Source organism: Vipera berus (genome assembly GCF_964194415.1).
Source record: "Vipera berus genome assembly, chromosome: 2".
Classification (NCBI taxonomy): Eukaryota; Metazoa; Chordata; class Lepidosauria; order Squamata; family Viperidae; genus Vipera; species Vipera berus.
Window position 1 is genome coordinate 135,678,027 of NC_138203.1, and position 21,648 is coordinate 135,699,674.

General features: G+C 43.1%; 1 protein-coding gene and 1 long non-coding RNA gene across 3 annotated transcripts; both read right to left on the bottom strand.

Annotated features, from left to right (window-relative positions):
* Window positions 1-2,460: 2,460 nt before the first annotated feature.
* Window positions 2,461-9,849, bottom strand: LOC308661601. Of its 2 annotated transcripts, XR_014024980.1 has the most exons (4): window positions 9,387-9,849; window positions 9,048-9,216; window positions 4,271-4,410; window positions 2,461-2,977 (listed from the first exon to the last, which is right to left on the bottom strand). It is a non-coding gene; the product is annotated as an uncharacterized lncRNA (long non-coding RNA). The 2 variants fall into 2 exon arrangements; XR_014024981.1 differs by having other exon boundaries at window positions 9,048-9,849.
* An 8,879-nt stretch (window positions 9,850-18,728) lies between these two features.
* Window positions 18,729-21,361, bottom strand: BCDIN3D (BCDIN3 domain containing RNA methyltransferase). The gene is made up of 2 exons (XM_081316679.1): window positions 21,107-21,361; window positions 18,729-20,469 (listed from the first exon to the last, which is right to left on the bottom strand). The coding sequence occupies exons 1-2, from the start codon at window positions 21,323-21,325 to the stop codon at window positions 19,885-19,887; spliced, it is 804 nt and encodes a 267-aa protein (XP_081172805.1). The 5' UTR covers window positions 21,326-21,361; the 3' UTR covers window positions 18,729-19,884.
* Window positions 21,362-21,648: the final 287 nt, after the last annotated feature.

Consider the following 21,648-nt stretch of genomic DNA (forward strand, 5'->3'; position numbering starts at 1 on the left):
CACAAGGGGGAAGGGTGTTTTAAGCCAACACTCCTTTAACAAGGTTAGGATGCATTAGGATAACAGCACCACCATGTGGTCAATGGATGTTCAAGGTCATTGATCAAGGGAATACAGCACCTAATTTAAAGCAAAGATATGCTTTGCTCTAGATAGGCAACACCCAAAGGTGTTTTTTCAGGAGGCAACTGGACTTTTTTATTTTTTTCTTAGAAGACATTTTGCTTCTCATCCAAGAAGCTTCTTCGGCTCTGACGGGATGGTGGGGAATGGAAGGATTTATATTCCTTGCAGACAGCTGTTCATTTGCCTTCTCTTAGAGAGTCGTTGAGGCCACCTGGAGGTTTACCTGTGTCCTCAGGGTCACCTGAGTAGCGCATATGTGTGTGGAGCCTTCTGGGATGCAGAGTGTTTTCTGTCCTGTGTCCCTTCACCGTTGAAGACAGACGCAGGCTGTTGGGGATAAGTCTGTGTTGTCTGCATCTCAAACTGAAGTGCAAATGGCTCCTGTAGTCTGCAATGTTTTCTGGAAATCTGTTCATACTCCCACTTCATTCGAAGAGTGTTCATCCCAAAGCACATAGCTAAATGTCTACGGACGTTCTCAGCGATCCAGGTCGTGGTTGTCCCAAAGGTGCTTTTTCAGGAGGCAACTGGACTTTCTTATTTTTCTTTGAAGACGTTTCGCTTCTCATCCAAGAAAATGACCAGCTATCTTCAATGAATATAAACCTTTCCATTCCCCACCATCTAGTCAGAGCTGAAGAAGCTTCTTGGATGAGAAGCGAAATGTCTTCAAAGAAAAACAAGAAAGTCCAGTCGCCTCCTGAAAACGCACCTTTGGGACAACCATGACCCGGATGACCGAGAATCTCCATAAACACAAACCTCCTGTCTTTTTCTGCTTCTGTCATCTACCTAATAAAAAGAACTTTATTGACAAACTTGAAGAAAATGAGTGCAGAAATCTATGTTTAGACTGAAGGGCAATCTTCAAACCCATTCAGTATCCATTCTTCAGCTGGCTGTGGAAATAAGACTGGGATTGAGGAGGAGATTAATTGATTAATTGAAACCATGGGATGGATGCAAATGACTGGAACAAATGTGTGCTACTTCAGGATAGCTGTGTTGGCTGGCATGGGTTGGTGGCATGAGGCCAAGGATAGGCTACTTCTGTAGGGCAGCAATGGAAAAGCATCTCCTCACTTCTTGCTGAGGCCTGTATTTGTGAACCTGGTGGTCACACCCTCTGATTCAGGGTTTTTGGGAAGGGGCGGAGAAAGTAACGCAAAAGGAATCACCTCAGAACTCAAGAATCCTTGGGTGGGGAGCTGCCTCCAGACCAAAGAGAAGATTGGGATCCTGCCAATTCTAGGGCAAATAAATCATTTCCCTCAGCTGTCTCCCAGTAAATACTGCAACAAAAAACAAAGGCTTTCCAAAGTAAATGGAAAAGATCTACAATCCAATGACAGAACAGAGTGCTTCAAAGCTTATGATTCATCCCTGTTGAAAGCCTTCTGCTCTGGGTTTTGCAGGCATAAAGACCCAGGTGTTAAGCCTTCTATCCTGAGGCCTGTTTGATCCATCACTATGAAATAGAATGGAGATGGAGACAGTTCTAGCTTGGTCTGAAAAATTGGTGATAATTTCCTTGATGGGCAAAGTACTAAAATATAGGTGGCAAAACCAAGTTAACTTTCTGGACAGAATTGTCTGTGTTAATGTAAGAAACGTGCATTATTAAGTTTGGATTTTATGATTTGGGGAAACATACATTCAAGTAATATTCTTCCACTATTTGTTATGTGATAATGGTGATCACAGGAGCTACATCCGATCAAGAGCCGAGTAAGTAGGCAGAAAAGTTTCAGAGGATCCCAGACCGAAAAATGTGTCCTCAGAAAAGTGGCTCAAAAAGAGAAAGGAAGGCGATATTACTGCTCCTTTCCCAAAATACTTCTTTTTGTTGGTTTCTTTCCTCATGTGCTGGGGGAAACTGTGGTTCAAATTTCAAACAATCTAGGGCTCGACAAATTTACATTTTAGAGATGTTAACTTGAAGGCAAATTCAGTTGATTTTGATAAATCTTCAGAGTCTTCTGCAAAATTGCTCTAATTTGTCAAATCACTTCAGAGTTGCCTTTGATGCAATTTCAAGATTAGATGAGCTTCTATACAGGTGTACAGCACTTTCATGAAACTAAATCTCCCAAAGGAATTGGATTGATACACTATTCAAATTAAGTTGAGCGTTCAAATTCTATTCCATTTTGATTGACTAACCTGGAGTAAGGCCCATTAAAATAAGTGGGCTTTATGTCTGAGTAGACATGCATGTTCCTAGGCTTGGGTTAATCACTCCTTCAAATAAAATTTTCAGAACTGCACTGCAAAATTGACTTAATATATTGAAGTGATTCTGGCACTTTGAAATATATTCAAAGTTTTGGTGGGTTTTGCTCATGCAAAATCAAACTGAATATATTATTTCATTCAAATAAGCAGGTTACACTGAATTGACTCATTTCAGCTTGACTCAGCTCTTGTAATTAGTGCATATTTGAATAAAATCTTGGTTGATTCATGCAATCTTGTCACTTGAGGATTAAGTTCAATGAAATTTAACTGGGTTTACTTCTAAGTAGGCATGGAGAGGATTGTGTTGTAACATTTTTGCAATGGAGCTTCAGAAGGAAGGAAGATAGTACCAGCTACTTGAATTTCTTTAAATTAGGCATTTTCTTGCCCCTTAAAAATTATTATTTTCTTCATCAACTAGAAATTTCATCTGGCTATTCTTTAATCTGACTGTTAGCTCTTAGCTCTCTGGCCAGCCAAATTTTGAAAGGCATGCAGCAGGTGCGTTTTCTTACTTGAATGGAGATATGGCTGGAAAGTTTCATAAATACATAGTTCCTATGTATGTTCACACTGTTTAATGGCATTAGTCACTGCAGAAGCATGTCTGAACCTGGGGAGAGAATTTCATATTTTTAATATCATCATCCACATAAAGGTGCTACACAACCCCACACCCAGTTATACAATACTGCCTATTAAATAGGACATTTCATTTGCATCCATATAACTTGCATTGGTTTTAGAGGATCAGATTCTGTAAAGAATTTTTTTCTAACCTACAATGAAACTTAAAAAGAATAAAATCCTCTTTTCCTCCAGCAAGTTCTAAATAAATATTTCCTTATTTGTTTGCACTGTGTGTCTTGCTTACTATGTTTCGCTAAATGCTTCTGTTAATAAAAGGCAGAAGATTTCAGAGTACCTCATCCTGAATATTCCAGCTATTATAGGCTAAACCCACAAATACCAGTTAACTCATGTGGGAGAAGCCTTCATTTCAATACCAAACTACGTCTATAATTCCTTTTTCCAATAGGGCTAGTTGACAATTATTTAATAGGGGAGAAAGTAAATGATGCTTTTCCTTTTATGATAGCTAGTGAGTCCAAATATAACTTTCCTCTGAGGACCACAGTCGCTGAGAATCAAGCCTTTTGCTAACCACAAAATCTTGTTATTTCATCTACAGTATCTTCTATTTTCTGGGTAAAAGTAGACACAATATTGTGGCAATAGGGTAGGATTTTGAAAAATTGGCTTTCATGTATTTAGGTACCTTAAAACTGTGTTTCTTAAAGAATATTAGTAGGAATTCCAGACTTCTCCAAACACCTTAGAGGTGAACCGCGAAGCTTAATGAAAATACCTCAGCCCTGTATGCCTGCCTCATCCTGCTCTGCTGTCAAATCACTGTTGCACGTGTAAATATTTTTAGCAAGCTGATTTGAGGCATCATCTCAACCACAGCTTTGTGGGACTGAAGTATGGAATCACGGTGCCTCACTGACACTGCATACAAAGAGCAATGAGAAAGCTGCTCAGACTGGTATGTCTGTGTCACCGTGAAGGAGACATCTTTTGCACCCGCACAGAACACCCCTCCTAAGGGGCTGCAAAGTGTGAGAACATGTTGAAGGAAAACTGTTGAGTTGCCTCAACCATTTGCACAACTGTATTATACCCACAGCTCCACCTGGTCAAGATGGGAGCCACCAAAGAATGCTGACAAATCCATTAGGACAAGCACAGCCAAGTCTACCACTTGCCCTTTGCTTATGGCATAAGCCTCCCAGCATCCTATATCTAGATCTATCTAGATCAACTCATTCCAAGTGAACATCTAAAAATTGTGCCCTTTATGGTCAGCACTCAGCTTTCTCTTGTGTGGCTTCCACATTCTCACTTTGGTCAGTCTAAGCCAGTCATGCCTCTTGGCAGAAGTAGCCTAGCCGCTGTGTCTTGTCCTGGCTGATGGTTCCCCATGGAGAACCATCTGTGTTCAATCTGCTGGACTGGACTGCTGTTGCTTTTGTGGTTTCCCCCCTTTGGAAGAAAAAAAAACCTTTGGTGTTCCACAGCCTTAAGAAGGTAAAGAAAAGGTCTCACCATGTAGGTCAGACATGTCAAACACAAGGCCTGGGGGCCAGATCCGGCCCGCGAAGTGGTTTCATGCGGCCCGCGAAGCCATCCTGGAAACAGTGAGGGAACGGCCCCCACTGCCTTGGCCCTGGCCCAGAGACCCTCCTTCTGCCAGAGACCCCCCAGATCTGTCCCATTCCTGCCCAGGCCCCCATAGGCACCCTTGATGCGAACGATGTAGAGCTGGCCATGCCCACCCAGTAGGCCATATGCACTCTAGCCACGCCCACCCAGTAGGCCATGCCCACCCAGGCCACGCCCACCTGGCCCCCTGAGGGCAACTGCAATGCTGATGCGGCCCTCAATGAAATTGAGTTTGACACCCCTGGTGTAGGTGAATTAACATTATATCCCAAAAGAAGCAAAATATTTTAAAAGTCTTCAAAAAGAAATGAATATTCCTAAAATTCAGCAGAGCTGATTAGTAATAAATCTGAATCCCATTTCCTACAGCCAGTTTACCACTGCATGGCAAAAAACAGATTAGTTCTGGGGAAATATGTGCAAAGCAGCTGCTCATTTATATGGGAATGTTCTGGGGAAGAAATTACAGACAGAAAGAGGAGAAGAGAGGGGAGGGGAGGGGAATAGAAGGAAAGGAGAGGAGAGGGGAGGGGAGGAGAGGGGAGGGGAAAAGAAGAAAAGGAGAGGGGAGGGGAGGAGAGGGGAGGGGAAGAGAAGGAAAGGAGAGGGGAGGAGATGGGAGGGGAAGAGACGGAAAGGAGAGGAGAGGAGAGGGGAGGAGAGGGGAGGGGAAGAGAAGGAAAGGAGAGGGGAGGGGAAGAGGGGAAGTGTAGAAGGGAACTGAAGAGAAGGGAAGGAAGGAAGGGAGAGGGGAGGGGAGGAGAAGAGGGGACGGGAAGGGAAGGGAAGGGAAGGGAAGGGAAGGAAAGGAAAGGAAAGGAAAGGAAAGGAAAGGAAAGGAAAGGAAAGGAAAGGAAAGGAAAGGAAAGGAAAGGAAAGGAAAGGAAAGGAAAGAATGTTGTAAACTATAGAAATTTCAAATTATTTAATATCTTCTGTACAATGCTTTTAAATATAGGTAGGGTGTATATTCAGTCGTGAGTCATTGACCATTTAGTTCCTGGGCATGCTTCCTGAGAATTAACTGTGCCTGGATTTAACGTGTTCCTAAGATGTGCACCTGGGCTTGGAATGGGTTGAGCTTCTGAGAGAAGAGTAAGTCAATAAACAGAAAGTGTGTGTGTCAGCACAGGAAACAGAATATTGGATTTCATTTGGGCTGAATGCTCTTGTGGCATAATGTACTTTAAAAAAAACCTCACAAAACTTCTCTTTGTGTCTTGATCCATGAGAACCTAAAAATTGGCTGAAAGTGTTGTTGTAAGAGATCACCCTTCCTCAAATTCGTACTATCCTAGACCTCTAGCCCGCTGTATGTCTGCTCTGGTTCCATTGCCTTGGGTCAGAACAGCCTGTGGATGTGTCTCTTAGGAGAACTGTGTTCAATCCTTTGAGATTACATTGGGACAGGGAAAGTGGTGGGCACAGATACTGCCCTCTGGTTTCCATTAACGATAGACCCAGCTTCACATGAATGAACATGTTCATTGTATCTTCGGCTGAGACGTGAAAGTGCTAAGTAGAGCCAGCCATTTTAGCAGAAACCAAGCAGTGGGCTTTCAGCTCTCTCACTCTCCCTGCCTCGCCACCCTCCGAGACCCCCAGAAGGCAGGTAGGTACCTTCCTCCCTTCCTCCTTGCCTGTGAACCCTTTCTTCACAACAGTCCTCCTGATTTGGCTGTCTTCCATTTGGGTAAAAATGAACTTCGGCCATCGACAGAGCACCTTAACTAATAGGTAAGGGAAACTCCTGGTGCAACTCCCATTATCATCCTGGTAATTTTTAGGAAATTTATGAGAGCAGCCAGTTTTAGTGTGAGAAGATTAGAAGTGATCTATGAATGGGTAGAAATAAAGGTGGGGGGAGAACAAAACTGTTCTCCCGGTGGGAGAAGAACGAGCAGCGGATTGGCCCACCCATCTCCTTAAAACTCAACCCCACCGTACAACCAATACGAATCAGAGCCAGAAGAGTCCCATTCGCCCTCAAGAAGAAAATTGAGGACGAACTGGAACGCCTGGTTAAATTAGGGGTCCTGGAACCTACGGAAGGGGGAGGCTGGGAAACCCCAATTGTCACCCCAATTAAGCCAAATGGCCAAATTTGGATCTGCGCCGACTACAAAGCTACCCTGAACCTAGCATTAAACGCACATGCTTACCCAGTCCCGGCGGTGAAAGACGCCCTCGCTTCCATCCGCTCCGGCGCCATCTTCGCCAAATTAGACTTGGCGCAGGCGTACTTGCAACTCCCGGTAACTCAGGAAACCACGGATGTGCAAACTATAGTCACTCACCGCGGGGCTTTTAGAGTCAAGCGGTTACAATTTGGCATATCAGCTGCCCCGGGAATATTCTTATTAGCCCAGCACACCACCCCCTGCACAACCACGGGGAAATCGCCGGCTGAACTGCAGTGGGGAAGGAGACTAATTACCAGACTGGACAGAATGCACCCAGACAGGACGGACATTGACGCAGAGCAGCCTCTTCCGCTATGGTCCTTAAGGAATGGACAATCCGTTTGGGCAAGGAACTACGCGGGGGGGCAAAAGTGGGTGCAAGGGGTTGTTATAGACCAAACCGGACCCCTGTCATATCTGATAGACGCTGGCCCAAACGGGTACATCCGGCGACACCTCGACCAATTAAGGAAACGGAGCCCCCAAAATACAACACAACAAGCAAACCCTAACATAACGGAACAAGAATCCCCACAAGAAGACAACCAAGAATTTCCTGACCTAACTCTACCCGAAACCGCCGACCAGCAACAACCAGAACAAGGGGAAAGGGAGCAAGGTGGTGAAACACCCCTACGCCGCTCCGGGCGAACCAGGAAAACCCCAGCCTACCTGCAAGACTATGAATGGGCAGGCAGCAATCTGCAACAACGGGGGGAAGGAACTGATCCAGGGGAAGGGGAAGGGGTGTGTTATATGTTAAATGTTAATGATAAGTGTTAAGAGTTGGAAGAATGTTAACGTTGTATGAGGTAAATACTGTGACAGGATTACACGCGGTAGCTTTTGACAGCTGTCAAAAGCTGCCGCCGGCGAAGGCGCATGCGCAGCCAGCTGACAGATCTCTGCTGTCAACGCAGCTCTCCACCATGCATGCGCAACCCGCCACGAGGACGCTAGCTGTCAAAACGCACACCGGAGCCGATTGGCCCAGCAGTCCCGGCGGGAGAAGAACGAGCAGCGGATTGGCGCAGCCAGCCGGCTGCCGGCTATAAAAGAGCTGAAGCTGAGCACCTACGTGTCCGGTACCTCAATAAACTGCTAGACCCAGCCAGCTGTCTCCGAGTGGTCCTTGAGCCACTTCAAAAACAATCTCAGAAAATGGCGGAGAGAATACAAATAAAGGTAATGTTATTCCGGTTTAAGATGAAAGTGTTGCTATTTTAACGCGTAATCTGCCGGGGGTATACAAGTAATCGTTATTTAGCGACTCACTCATTTAGCAATTGCTCTCAGTTAGGATGGTGATGGAAAAGCGACTTTGTGACCGTCGCAAGGGTATAAAACAAAGGAAAGCTGAAGTTGTAATGGCCATTAAATAGTTAATAATAATTAGTCTTAGCAATGTTGCCTTCATTATCTTTATGTGTGGTACCGGCAGTAACAACAGGTGGTCCTTGATTTACAACCACAATTGACCCTGGAATCTCTTGTCCTTGAGCAAAGCAGTCGTTAAGCAAGATGATTGCCCATGTGACTGCTTTGCTCAGGCACCGTATTCCTGCCTCTCCCAGTTGCGGTCATTAAGCAATCACGGTGTCAAGTGGATGGAATTCCAGCAAAAAATGAGGGGTGCCTTGGAGAAGAGGAGGGGACCCTGGAAGTCTCCACTCAGAAGCTGAAAATCCTCCCTGCTAAAATCCAAGTAGGATTTTCAGCCCCTGAGGGAGAGATAAAATAACAAGGTTGGAAAGAGGAGCTTGGAGATATTCTAGTCCAAGGGTAGGCAACCTTGGCTCTTTTATGACTCGTGGACTTCAACTCCCAGAATTCCTGAGTCATAAAAGAGCCAAGGTTGCCTACCCCTGTTCTAGTCCAACACCCCCTCCCTCCCCACCGTGCTTAGGCAGAAACCCAATGCCGTTTCAGACAAGTGACTGTCCGGTCTCTTCTTAAAAGTCTCCAGTGTTGAAGCACCCACAATGCGTTCCGTTAATTGTTCTAACTGTCAGGAAATTTCTCCTTATTTCTTGGTTGGCACTCCTCAGTTAGTTTCCATCCACTGTTTCTTGTCCTGCCTTCAGAACAAGAATAGGTTGACACCCTTTTTCTTTGGAGCGTAGGCTTTGGAGAATAAGTTGACCCGCCCTTTTCTTTGGAGAATAATTTTTGGAGAATAGGTTGACCCCCTCTTCTTTGTGATGATCCCTTAGATATTGGAACACTGCTAACATGTCTCCCCTAGTCCCTCTCTTCATTAAACCAGACACTCACACATGACCTATGCCTGGCCTCCCACACTTGCACCGTTTGGCTCCACCCTTTGCTTGGATTTCAGCTCCCTCTCATCTCTGGGGACTGGCTGAAAGAGCTGCCTCTCCTGAAGGACACCATCCCTTCTGACCTTCAGCAGGGTGCATGAATGGACCTCATATTTTCCCCTCTGTCAACAGAAGAGAAGAGAGCAGGTCAAGGTAAACTGTGTCATTAAATCCCCAAACAATAGGTTGCAGGTACAATATTGGAGATTTTGAAAGAGGGAAATAAGTGATGAGTTTCTACCAATAAATCAAGATAAGAGATGACTTATTTGTTTTCATCTCTGAGGCAAACCTCCAACTATCTGCCTGGTCTTTTGATGTGTCACTGGCAGGTTGTTCCCTCAGGCAGAGCAAATCTGTCACATCTTGATAGATGTTCTTCCACACAAAGCTTTCCCACAAGAATTTTTCGATAGCTGCGTTGCTTTTCCCCCACCCCAATTTTCACAATGGTGATCACTTTGCCATTTAAGGAAAAAAGTAGCAATAAAGTTGCTAAAAAATATTGGCCCTTTCACCATGTAGTTCACGATTTCCCAACCATGGCAACTTTACGACATGTGAATGTCAACTCCCAGAATTCCCCAGCCAGCATGTATATACTATAAAATAACAAACATGGTAAAAATGAGATGGCACCATTTGAATCTAAAACTTGAGCGCCCGCCTCATTCTGATGGATATGTTACAAGTCAGTTGTACGTTACTCAGGGTCCTACTCTGCTTGTACTCCCGCTTTCACCAGCTGTTCTTAGAAGCTTCGCCCTTTCTGGTCAGTGGAGCAAATGCCCTTGTCCCAGCTTGACCTCTAGTTTTCTGTGTAGCAACTTTCCTGCTCAGCTTGTTCTGCTTTTTCACCACTCAGCACTTCTATTTTGGCTGCCATAGTGAGAGAGAGAGACAGAGAGACAAAGAGAGAGCATTTGCATATTTGTATTATTATGTGCAATAGCAAATGTAGAAATAACTATCAGAATTATCTCACCAATGCGGAGAAAACTGCAACCATGTCCCCACCCAGCATTTTCAATCTACCATCTGAGTGTTCAATTTCTTTAATAGCAATAGCAATAGCATTTACACTGATATATTGCTTCATAGTGCTTTACAGCATCTCTGGGAAGTTTATAATGTCAGCCTATGGCCCCCAACAATCTGGGATCTTATTTTACTGACCTCGGAAGGATGGAAGGCTGAGACATCCATCTGTTAGGATCGAACACCTGGCTATGGGCAGAGTTGGCCTGCAATACTGCACTTAACCACTGTGCCACCATGGCTTAAGTCCAGTTTGAACTGGCAACCTCTAGAGTAAACCGTGTCCATCATCAAGCCACTTTGCAGAACTCCCTAGATCGGTTATTTTATTATACCAGTCATATTAATTTGCAAAGTAATGGTCTTGAGTAGGAGATCACACACTCAGATTTTATTTCAGGGGGAAAAACCCAAGTACACCCCTGGCCAAAAGTCCAGTTTTACTTGTTTTAACTTATTTTTGCTTTGCTGCAAAGAACAGGCTTTGCTAAGCCTCTGATACATTGCTCTGCCTCTATAACATTTCATTAAGGTGGGATAAACATGTAGCTCACTCTCCCCCATCAGAAAAGGGCAATTTCTTTAATCACTTGAGTACAAGAGAACAATTTCACATTTTGGGGTTCACATGCATTGTAAGAAAAGAGCTGTATTACTTTGTAGTAGCAAAAAAATCAGGAGGAATCCGGTCCCATACATCTTTCCAGGTTGTTTTCCCTAGATTTGGGACTTCCAGATATTTCCCTGGAGTCCCATCAGCAAAACTAATATGCATTAGAAATCCTTCTTTATTCTGTAGGTTTCTGAAACTTACGCCGAACAGGGTCCCTGTGTACTTTATTGCATCTTTTTGCCTCTTTAATTAATTCTTGTCTTTTTGATCCAAACCATACTTGCGCGTGAGCCAAAAGAAGAGTTGGAAGGTAAATAAAATTGGAAGGTGGCAAAAAATGGTTGGCTTAAGAATGGGGGCCTGTGCAAAAGAGTCTAGGGCTAAAGTCAGCAGCTCAGAGATGTGAAAGGAGCTTTGCCTTGCAGTTAACATCAGCCTATTGCTTTCCCTGTCCTCTCTCGCTTGGGATATCTGAGCAATGTTGTCACTGGGAAAGGCTACACATTCCATGCCAAGGCTACAGGTCTTGGCTGGTAGCTGCTGCTTTTGTGTGTGTGTGTGTGTGTGTGTGTGTGTGTGTGTGTGTGTGTGTGTGCATATGTGTGTTTCCTCCCCTCAAGATGTAAGGACTTGCTTTGGCTGGTTCGGAAGAAGTGCTGATTGCAGGTGTTCTAGGAATATAGGTGGGGGAATGCAAGGAAGTGCTGTAAAAAGTAGGAGGGAAAAAAGGTTATTAAAAGAAATTGTTCCAAAGATTCCTTGTATACTGTACTTTTTTTTTAAGGGACCGATTTCTTTTATAAAAGCCAAAGAGCAAAGAAAGAAGCTGACCATTTTCTTTTGACCAATAGGTTTAAAATCTTTTAAGTCTGGTATTTGTGTTTAGTCAAACATCTGCAGCAGAGGTAAAAGGAAAGTATTCTTTTGGTCAGCCTTGACTCTGGTGATTAGCTGGACATGTCCATGTAGTTTCCTTGACATGAAGACAGAGGCAGTTTGCCATTGTCTTTGTTCACAGTGTTTTCTTTCAACTTCCCAGTTCCAGTCTACTGCCCTGACATTTTTTGAACATCTCACATTCAGGTATTAAACACGTGCAATGTTATCTATCTTTCAGGCCCAGATGAGCTACCTCCTGAGGCTAGGCCTACTAAACCCTTCCTTCCTTCCTTCCTTCCTTCCTTCCTTCCTTCCTTCCTTCCTTCCTTCCTTCCTTCCTTCCTTCCTTCCTTCCTTCCTGTGAGAGGGATCTTGGAGTCACTTAAATGTATTGCAGCCACCAAAAGGATAGAAGCAAGATCATGAGAGGTGTTACTACTGCTTTACTGTATAAAGCCTTGGTATAAGGCCAGACTTGGAATACTGCATCCCCACGATATAAAAAAAGATGTTGAGACTCTAGAAACAGTACAGAAAAGAGCAACAAAGATGATCATGGGACTAGAGGCTAAAATATATAAGGAACGGCTGCTGGAATTGGGTATGTCTAGTCCAGTGATGGCGAACCTTTTAGAAACCGAGTGCCCAAACTGCAACCCAAAACCCACTTATATATCGTCGGGTGCCAGGTGTGCGTTGCCCATTGGGTGGGTGTGGCTCATTGGATAGGTGTGGCTGCGGTGGTAATGGCGAACTGGGTGGGACTAAAAAGTTCAATCAATCAATTCCAACTTTGCGAATCTTTTTTTCCCCGCGAGTAGTTGAAATTATTGATTAAACCTTTTTTTTTGCACATGGTGACGGAGGCCTAAAGTGAAAAGGTTTTATAGGGCGGGGGTGACGGCACACGTGCCCACAGAGAGGGCTCTGCATGCTACCTGTGGCACGCGTGCCATAGGTTCGCCACCACGGGTCTAGTCTAATAAAGAGAAGGACGAGGGGTGACATGATGGCAGTGTTCCAAGATCTCAGGGGCTGCCACAAAGAAGAGGGAGTCAAGCTATTCTCCAAAGCACCGGAAGGCAGGACAAGAAGCAACGGATGGAAACTAACCAAAGAGAGAAGCAACCTAGTAAGGAGAAATTTCCTGACAGTTAGAACAATTAATCAATGGAACAACCTGCCTCCAGAAGCGGTGAATGCTCCAACACTGGAAGTTTTTAAGAAGAGACTGGACAGCCATTTGCCTGAAATGGTATAGGGTTTCCTGCGTGAGCAGGGGGTTGGACTAGATGACCTCCAAGGTCCCTTCCAATATTATTATTATTATTATTATTATTATTATTATTATTATTATTATTATTATTATTATTATTATTATTCAGAGAAATGCAGTGGGTGACTGTGGTACTCATCTACCCTTGGCCCCACCAACCTCACAGAGTTGTTTTGGGAGAAAACACAAAACAGAGGGATCTGTATGCTGCTGCCTTGAGCTCTGGAATGAAAAGCAGGATATAAATATACTTAACTAGAAATAAGTATATATCCAGGGCAGCAGTGCACCTAGAAAGCCATAGGAAGCCATTTCGACCAGAAAAGGGTCAGCAATGAAGAGGAAGAGATTCCAACTTGCAGGCAGGTTGTTCAAACAAATACAGTCTAAATCATGGAGCCCCCGAAACTTCTCAGGAATTGGTTGGAAAGACAGCTTGATTAGCATGGGCCATTTTATCACTTACATGATTGTTCGTAGCACATTGCTGGGTGTAGTTTCAATTAGTGTGGGATGCCCTGGCAGAGCTTAATGGATCCATGCCAATATCCAAAACATTCTAGAAAGTGCCCAACACATTTTTCCCCTTTACAGACAAATTACATAAGATAAAATTATGCTTTCGCTGTATAAATGCTAAGTATCATCAAACTGTGATTACATTTCAAAAAAAGTATCATCTTTTCCCCAGTGTGTTGCAGGCTGTCTTTTAACCATATCACCAGGCCAAGGCTGTTAACAGCTGATGGCTTACTGCAAGTTCTCTCACATACATACAATTTGAAAAAAATAGCACAGATGTGAAATGAAGCAGCTTTTGCCCTTCAACTCTCTTCCGACCAAGATAAATATGGAGAGAGGGGCTGTATGGACTATTGCTATGCCAAAGTTTCCTTCATACTTAAAATTTATTTATTTTTATCCTGCCTTCATTAATTTTATAAATAACTCAAGATGGTAAACATACCTATTACAGGTGGACCTCAACCTACAATCACAGTTGGGACTGGAACTTCAGTCACTAAGTGGTGCAGTCATTAGCTGAGTTGCCCCTGAGTTTATGACCATTTATGTCTTTAAGCATTCCCCTATGACTTTGTCAGAAAGTTCCTTAGAACAGGGGTCTCCAACCTTGGCAATTTTAAGACTTGTGGACTTCATCTCACAGAATTCCTCAGCCAGCAAAGCATCCTGTGTTCTTTGAAAGAGTGACAGCATTCTTCATACATAAGAGGGTGGTGCCGGCATTCATGACTCATTTACAACCAGAAAGCCTATAAGTGCCAAATGTGGTGAGTTTTGTGAATCTGCCTGACAAAAACTGTTAGCTATTGCTAAGTCGTGATAATCTCACAAAACTGGCATATATAACACCCAACTGGGAACCTGCCCTTACATACTACTGTCTGTTGCAATAAATTAATGCTGCGATACAACTAAGACCTTAATGACTATCTCGTCATCATAGTATGCAATATATTCAGTGATATTCTAATACAAACAAGGAAGCCATTTCGACTCCAGCATATGCTTCCGGACTTTCTCCTCAATATCCTCAGTCTAGCAAGATGCACATACAATTTCACACAAGGCCTCATTACTGTTCGTGGCTCAAAAATGGGTGAGAAATCTTTAGAAACCCTGCAATGTCCAATTGTTCTGAAGGATAGTTGGTTGTGCACTTTTCCACTATTAAAAAAACAAGTAGAGAAGATTAGTTTCCACACAGCGGGGTGGTACGAAGCTTAATTGCTTTAAAGGAATGGTAAGAACAAACAATAAGTAGTCCAAATAACCACAAAGGTGGACAGCTGAGCTCTTAATAGAGATCCCATTGCTTTTATCTGAACATCCTTAGGTCAGGCCACATAACTGAGCTGCCTGTGGGGTAAGTGAGCTGAGTCACAGATTTGCCCTTACTTATGGCAAGAGGCACTTAGGGGTTTGCCTTTGCTTAACCTGGCTGCTCTTGCAAAATAGAATTATTGAGCAGGACAACGCCTCTCCCTGGAATGGAACTAGCCCCTAACAATGTCGCAGAACCAGGCGGTTTTCCTTTATGACGTGTTCAAAAGAAATCTGAAAAACCTAGAGTCTACGGCAGTACATGCTGGGCCTTCTTAAGAGTTGAAGGTTGAGGTAATAGTCTATGAATGTTTTATCTCTTGCCAAACCGGCCTTTCGCGAAGAAGAGCTTGTCGAGTAGGAGGTAACAGCTGTGCGCTCAAGAGAAGAGCTGTGGTGAGCAGTCAAAAAACTTGCTGTTTGTCATGTCTACAATTAATGCTTAATCTGATTCCATAAAACCTCATGCAGGATTTCTCCCTGTTGAACTGCTTGACTGCAAAGGAAATTTTCTGTCTGAATCATAAATGGATGGCCAAAACTGAGTCTTCAGTTGAAGATGTGAGGACAAGTCTGATTATTTATTAGTACTCACTATTACTTTTTACAGCCTCATCTTTCCTCCAAAAAACCTCAAAATTGCCTTTTGGGCTTATCTATCCCTATTATATCTTACACTCAGGGAAAGGTACACTTTTCGTCACATTTCTGTCTTATTTAGAAACAAATAGCAAGTGACCATGGTTACTTAATACATGCCAGGATAGGAGGAGGATTTCATTCAGTCTGATAGTTTGAATCTCCAATATAGCTGGGAGTTGAAGTCCAGGCATCTTGAAGTTGCTAAGATTGAGAAACACTGCAATCACCATCACACCACACTGCTGCTCTCGATTTCTGCTTCTTTTACCCATCTTTCATCTCCTATTTAATTGGACAATAACTGCGGCAAGGCCAGAGAAATGACCCAGGGAGATATCTTCCTCCTTTTCTTTAAGAGAGTCCTTCAGTGGTACACTACTACCACCAGCTGGGCAATTTAAGTAGGAAAGTGAGGCACACACTACAATGACTTATCTCGCAACTTTACTATCTCAGATGCAGGAGGGATGGATATAAATGTCATGTACATACTGGAAAGTTAAATAATTCTGCATATTCATATGCTACAAGACAATCTTTCTCATGGAGGTATTTAAAGGGGCCTGCAACTACACCAGCAATGTTTTGATCTTGCCTTTTCTTTTCTTTGTATTCCTTCCCCAATGCCTTTATCTTGTAGAGCAATTTAGGGGGCAGGGAAATAAACGGGGAAAATAAAAACAAAGTCTATTCACTATGTACATAAATCAGTAGATGGATGCCATCTCTTCAGCTGGAATTATCCTACTGATATAATTCCAATAGGGCATGGCATGGCATGGCATGGCATGGCAGACGTATTCTGTTCATAAAGTATTATCCTACTGATGGAGAACAAATAGCAACACTGGTCGTCCTCATTTTATGTCCACAACTGGGACCAGAATTTCCACTGCTAAGCAAGGGGGTTGTTAAGTGAGGCACACTGGCACAGGGATAGAGTCAAGATCATGTGAAGTGTTAGTGCCACTTTACAATGCCTTGGTAAGGCCACACTTGGAATACGGCATCCAGTTTTGGCCACCACGATGTAAGGGGAATGTTGGGACTCTGGGAAGAGTGCAGAGAGGGGCAAGGGAGATGACTGGGGGACTGAAGGCTGAAGCATATAGGGAACAGTTGCTGGAATTGGGTGTGTCTAGTTTAATGAAGAGAAGGGCCAGGGCGGACATGATAGCAGTGTTCCAATATCTCAGGAGCTGACACAAAGAAGAGGGAGTCAAGCTATTCTCCAAAACACCTGAAAGCAGGATAAGAATCAACAGATGGAAACGAGTCAAGGAGAGAAGCAACCTAGAACTAAGGAGAAAATTCCTGACAGAACAATTAATCAGTGGAACACCCTGCTTCCAGAAGCTGTGAATGCTCCAACACCGGAAGTTTTTAAGAGATTGCACAGCCATTTGTCTGAAATGGTGTTTCCTGCCTGAGCAAGGGGTTGGACTAGATTACTTCCAAGGTCCCTTCCAACTTTATATTATTATTATTATTATTATTATTATTATTATTATTATTATTATTATTATTATTATTGTTGTTGTTGTTGTTGTTGTTGTTGTTGTTGTAGTTGTTGTTTATTGTTATTGTTATTGTTATATCTGATTTTATAACCTTTTTTGCCACAGTTGTTAAGTGAATCACTGAAATTGTTATGTAAATCATGCGATCGTTACTTTGTTTATCGGAAGCCCTGACATATTTTGAGAAATAAAGGTGGTCTTTGAGGCCTGGTTGTCTTTGTGTGCGGGGGTGTGAGGGTATGTGTTTAACCTAACATAAAAAGTGAAGTGGGGAACATTCTGATGACCATCAAGGGAGGCATTTGAATAGAATATTCAAATACAGAATATGCTTCAGTCTTATCTGCAATATCCACAGATTGCAAAATCGATAAGACAAATTAATGTAAGAATGGAGAAAAGTAAGGTATTCTGCTTTTGGTAGTGTTGCTGATTCTTGAAGAAAAGATGTTATAAGGGAGCCTCCTAGTGGGGAACCAAATGCACTGCAATCTCGATAATGAAAGTTTCAATATAGGATACAATTCTGTGCCTCAATAAAAACTAAAAATTCTAACAAACTTGGTAATTGATTCAAGATTTAACAGAACAGTGAGATATTGCTCTGAATGAATGTACAAGGCTGTTGCCACCTGATAGTCGTTGTTCTGATTCCCAGAACCAAAAAGCCAGGAAATACCATAATAAACTATGAAAGCTCCACCCACTTAACTAGGTAAGCATGGTATTCACTAGACTACAATTCCCATAAGGCATCTCTTGAGGAAATAACATTTAACTCTATAAATGCTGAATACACTAACACAGCTCTTAATTCCTAAACTAGATATAAAGTGGAGCAGCTGAATGTATACTGGTCCAGTACAGGTGTGGATAATTTAAAGCCTCCTTGATCCAAGCAGAATGGAAAAGGTGCTATCAGACTTTTAGGGGGGGGAGTGTTTAGAAGCATTTGAGTAACTTGTAGCTATTCAATTACCTTTCTGTCACTATTTTACAGAGTGCTTGCAGATTTATATATGTAAGCTCTTTGTATGGCCACCACTCACAAATGCCTCTCTGGTTGGTGAACAAAGGATTAAAAACAAATCAAACTAAAACTACCAACAAACACAAACCACAACCACACAGCGTGAATCAAGTCTCAGGATAGACTAGAGTATAGTGGGCTCAGAACTCTAAATTATTTTCTAGATGAGTTGATAGAAGATTCTAACCCAGTGCTCGTGGGGAAAGCTCATAGCATCAGGGCCATTCAGATCTGGATGGAGTGAGGATGATGGCAGAGATCACTGTTCCAAAGGCCACAGGTACTGTGACAGAGAAGGCACAGTAGATGGCTTTGATTCCTGGAAAGACCTAAAGTATGTCTACTCGGTTGGATTTTGTTGGACAGGCAGGAATAATTGGAGATTCGTAGTCCTGCTAATAATTCTGTGCCATCATAGGTGATAACCAGTAAAGTGAATTGCTCAGAAGCTGATAAGAAGCCAGCATAGCTCTTGAAGTAATAGTGTTAAACAGGCATACAATTGTAGGCCTATAACTACCCATACTACTGCATTCTGGGCCAACTAAAACTCTAGGTGACCTTCAAAGGGCAGCCCCATGTAGAGCACATTGCAGTAGTCCAGGCAGCAAGTAATTGTGAGCGGAGCCTCCCAATCCAAGAAACTGTGCACCTGATGCATTCGATAGTTTGCCACGGCTGCCACCAGCTCAAGCAGGATTTGTGAGTCCAAGAGGCCCCAGATTATGTGCCAGTTCTGCCTGGGGGAATATGTAAGTAAAAACAGAATTAATGGACACAGTGGTGGGGTTACCATAGCTTTTTTATGTCAGCCAAATAATAAAGCTCTTAAGTTTATTCATTTGATCCATTTTATATGTATATTTAAAGTTATTTAGTTATTTATCAAACTGATACAGCCACTCATTTTATGAGTGTAACTCAGGGTGGCATAGAATAAAAATAGAACAATTAAAATAAAACTTTAAAAATTATGAAACAATTAAAACGTAACTAAAATAACAGAAGAGTGCCTCCAATACATGCAAACACAGGTAGTTCTCAATCAGGACTGGCAATTCCATTGCTAAGCAACATGGTTATTAAATGAAATATTACATGACTACGATGGACTTACAACCTGTTATTAAACTGTTCGCTTGTGATTGTTAAGCAAGGCATCACATACAGTTGCAGGAATTGGGCATGTCTAATTTAATGAAAAAAAGCGCTAGGGGTGACACGATAGCAGTGTCCCAAGAAGAGGGGGTCAACCTGTTCTCCAAAGCACCTGAGAGCAGGACAAGAAACAATGGATGAAAACTAATCAAGGAGAAATTTTATGACAGTTAGAACAATTAATCAGTGGAATGACTCGCCTCCAGAAGCTTCTTGGATGAGAAGCGAAACATTTTCCCAAGGAAAAACTATGCCTCCCTAAAAAGCATTGCCATTTATATTGTCAAAATATAAATGTTGTCAAGAAATAAAATACAGAGCCAGTATTCTGTGATGAGAAAAGAATAGTTAAACTTGTGAGATACAGAAACTGAACATATCTATTTTTCTGTCAATGTGTATTCGGTAAATTTGAAAAATAATTCCTGACATAAAAATGCATGATTTCCAAGACCCCATGTTATTCTTACAGTTAAATCACAGCATGGCAAGAGTCAGTTCTCCCAATAACCTGCCACTTTCCCTATCACTAAATGCAAGAATGTAGGTTAAAGGTCTTCCTTTCCAGTTGTGTCCAAATCTAGAGCGCAGTGTTCATCTCCGTTTCTTGGCCGAGGGAGCCAGAGTTGTCCAAATACATTTTCCGTGGTCATATGGCCAGCATGGCTAAATGTCAAAGGTGCACAAAACTCTTGTTACCATCACACCCCTTCAAGAAGCCATAAACGCCATCAATAACACCATCACTGAGCCATCGCATTTCTTCAGCAAGAATATACAAATCCTGAATTATCCCACATGTTTTTTCTCTTTCGATTTAAACAGCAAGAGGCTCCTGTCCCAGCTAGTGCTTCCAAAGCAGCACACAAACTCCATAGCACAGTCTCTCGTCAAGATCTGAGTTATCTTCTCAGCCATGTTCCCTTTGATGGTGAGCGAATGGAAATGGTCAAAGTCATTCCGGCCCAACTTCCTCAGGCGCCGAGCAGCTGCACGGTAGCACTTCCACGGCTGGGGTTCAAGGAGTAAATATGTGCATTTAGTGGCAAGGCAAGACAAGAATTTCACCAGACCACTGTCCCCATGATTCAGATGGATCCACATAGTTATAGACATGCAGAAGCAAATATCAAACCAACAGCGACCAAACTTGTTCAAGTAGGCGCTCAGCAGGGTCTCTCTTGCACTGGGGTCCATGATATCGAGAGTGGTGTAAGAAATGGACTCAGGGAAAGGGCTGTGTCGTTTGGCTCTCTCAATCAGGTCTGCATCAATGTCACAGCAGAGGAGGCGGAAGTCCTTTTCATCCAGGGAATGCTCTGGGTTGGTATGGTTAAAACCAAGGAGGTGCTTATAGAGGGCAACGCCGAGTTCCTGAAGAGAGAAAAGGGAGAAGTCTCTCAACTTTTGCTCTAACATTTCCCTAGTTACCCACCCCTAGACTAACTGTAATTTCCCCTCTGTGTTCCTAAACAAAGTTCAGCCAAAGCATAGTTCATGATTTCAGCAACTCAGATTCAATAGGTCACTGGCAGAGTTCATCCTGGTTAACCCCATAAAGGAAATTCAACTGTCTATATAAGCATCTGTCTATATAAGTCTAAATCCACATAAGCATCTTATTTCTTAAGGGTTTCTTGAAGTGAGCCACCTATGGGCTTATAAATGTGGCTGAACTATAATGTCAAATCATCCCTCACCTTTGTCAATTAATGCTGGGGAATTGTTGAGCCAGTCCAACACATCTGGAACATACCAGGATGGAAAAACCTGATCTACAAAAAAATGCTTTACAATTTCTTTGAATATTGATAGCTATACTTTGCAGTTGGGTTCTCTGGACCTCGAGAGATTGATACCAAGATCAATAATGACTGGAGTAATATGAAATAATTGATTACGTACGCAAGAGCTGAATGCCCATTTGCAAGCAAGAGGAAACAAACGGGGAAGCAGCTGCAGTATGCAAAGATGCCGAGACCTCCCGCTCCCGCTCCCTTCTCTTTCTTACCCCCGAATTGCATCCAACATCCAGGCCCAAAATGGGACCCGCAGGGGGGCTTGGGAACAGCTCACTCAAAAGAGTCGCAGGTAAGAGGCAGACGCGTCCCTCGGGCGGATGGAAGCAGGAGTAGTTGGGGAAATTTCCGTACGGCGCCGCCCCGCCTGGCAGAACCGGAGGCTCGTCGTCCGCAAGAACCTTGCAGCGCGCGCTCACGGGCGCCGCCATGTCAGGGCCGGTAGGTTTTCGTTCCGACTAGGAACGGAGGAGCAGCGGTGGTGGTTCCGGAGGATTTTTTTTAAAAAGGGGACGATTAATAGCAGGAGAAGGAAGGAATTGAAGCCCGTAGCTTTTGTGACGTCTTTTCACGATCGCGTTCGCTTTGAGGTTTCAATAGAGGCAGTTTTTTTGTAGCCTGGGCTGCAAAAAAAAAAAAAAATCCAGACTACGAGATGGCTGCAAAACAGGAATCTGCAAAAAAGAGGAAGGGTGAGCGGCAGAAGCGCTGAACGTGGGAAGGGTTTGCTTCTGAGTAGGTTAGCATAGGATCC

Bases quoted from the DNA above. Each gene is read 5' to 3' on its own strand.
- BCDIN3D (XM_081316679.1), bottom strand. From the start codon at position 21,325: ATGGCGGCGCCCGTGAGCGCGCGCTGCAAGGTTCTTGCGGACGACGAG. The intron at 20,470-21,106 runs GTAAGAAAGAGA...TTCTCTCTTCAG, and splicing joins ATGTTGGATGCAATTCGGGG to GAACTCGGCGTTGCCCTCTA.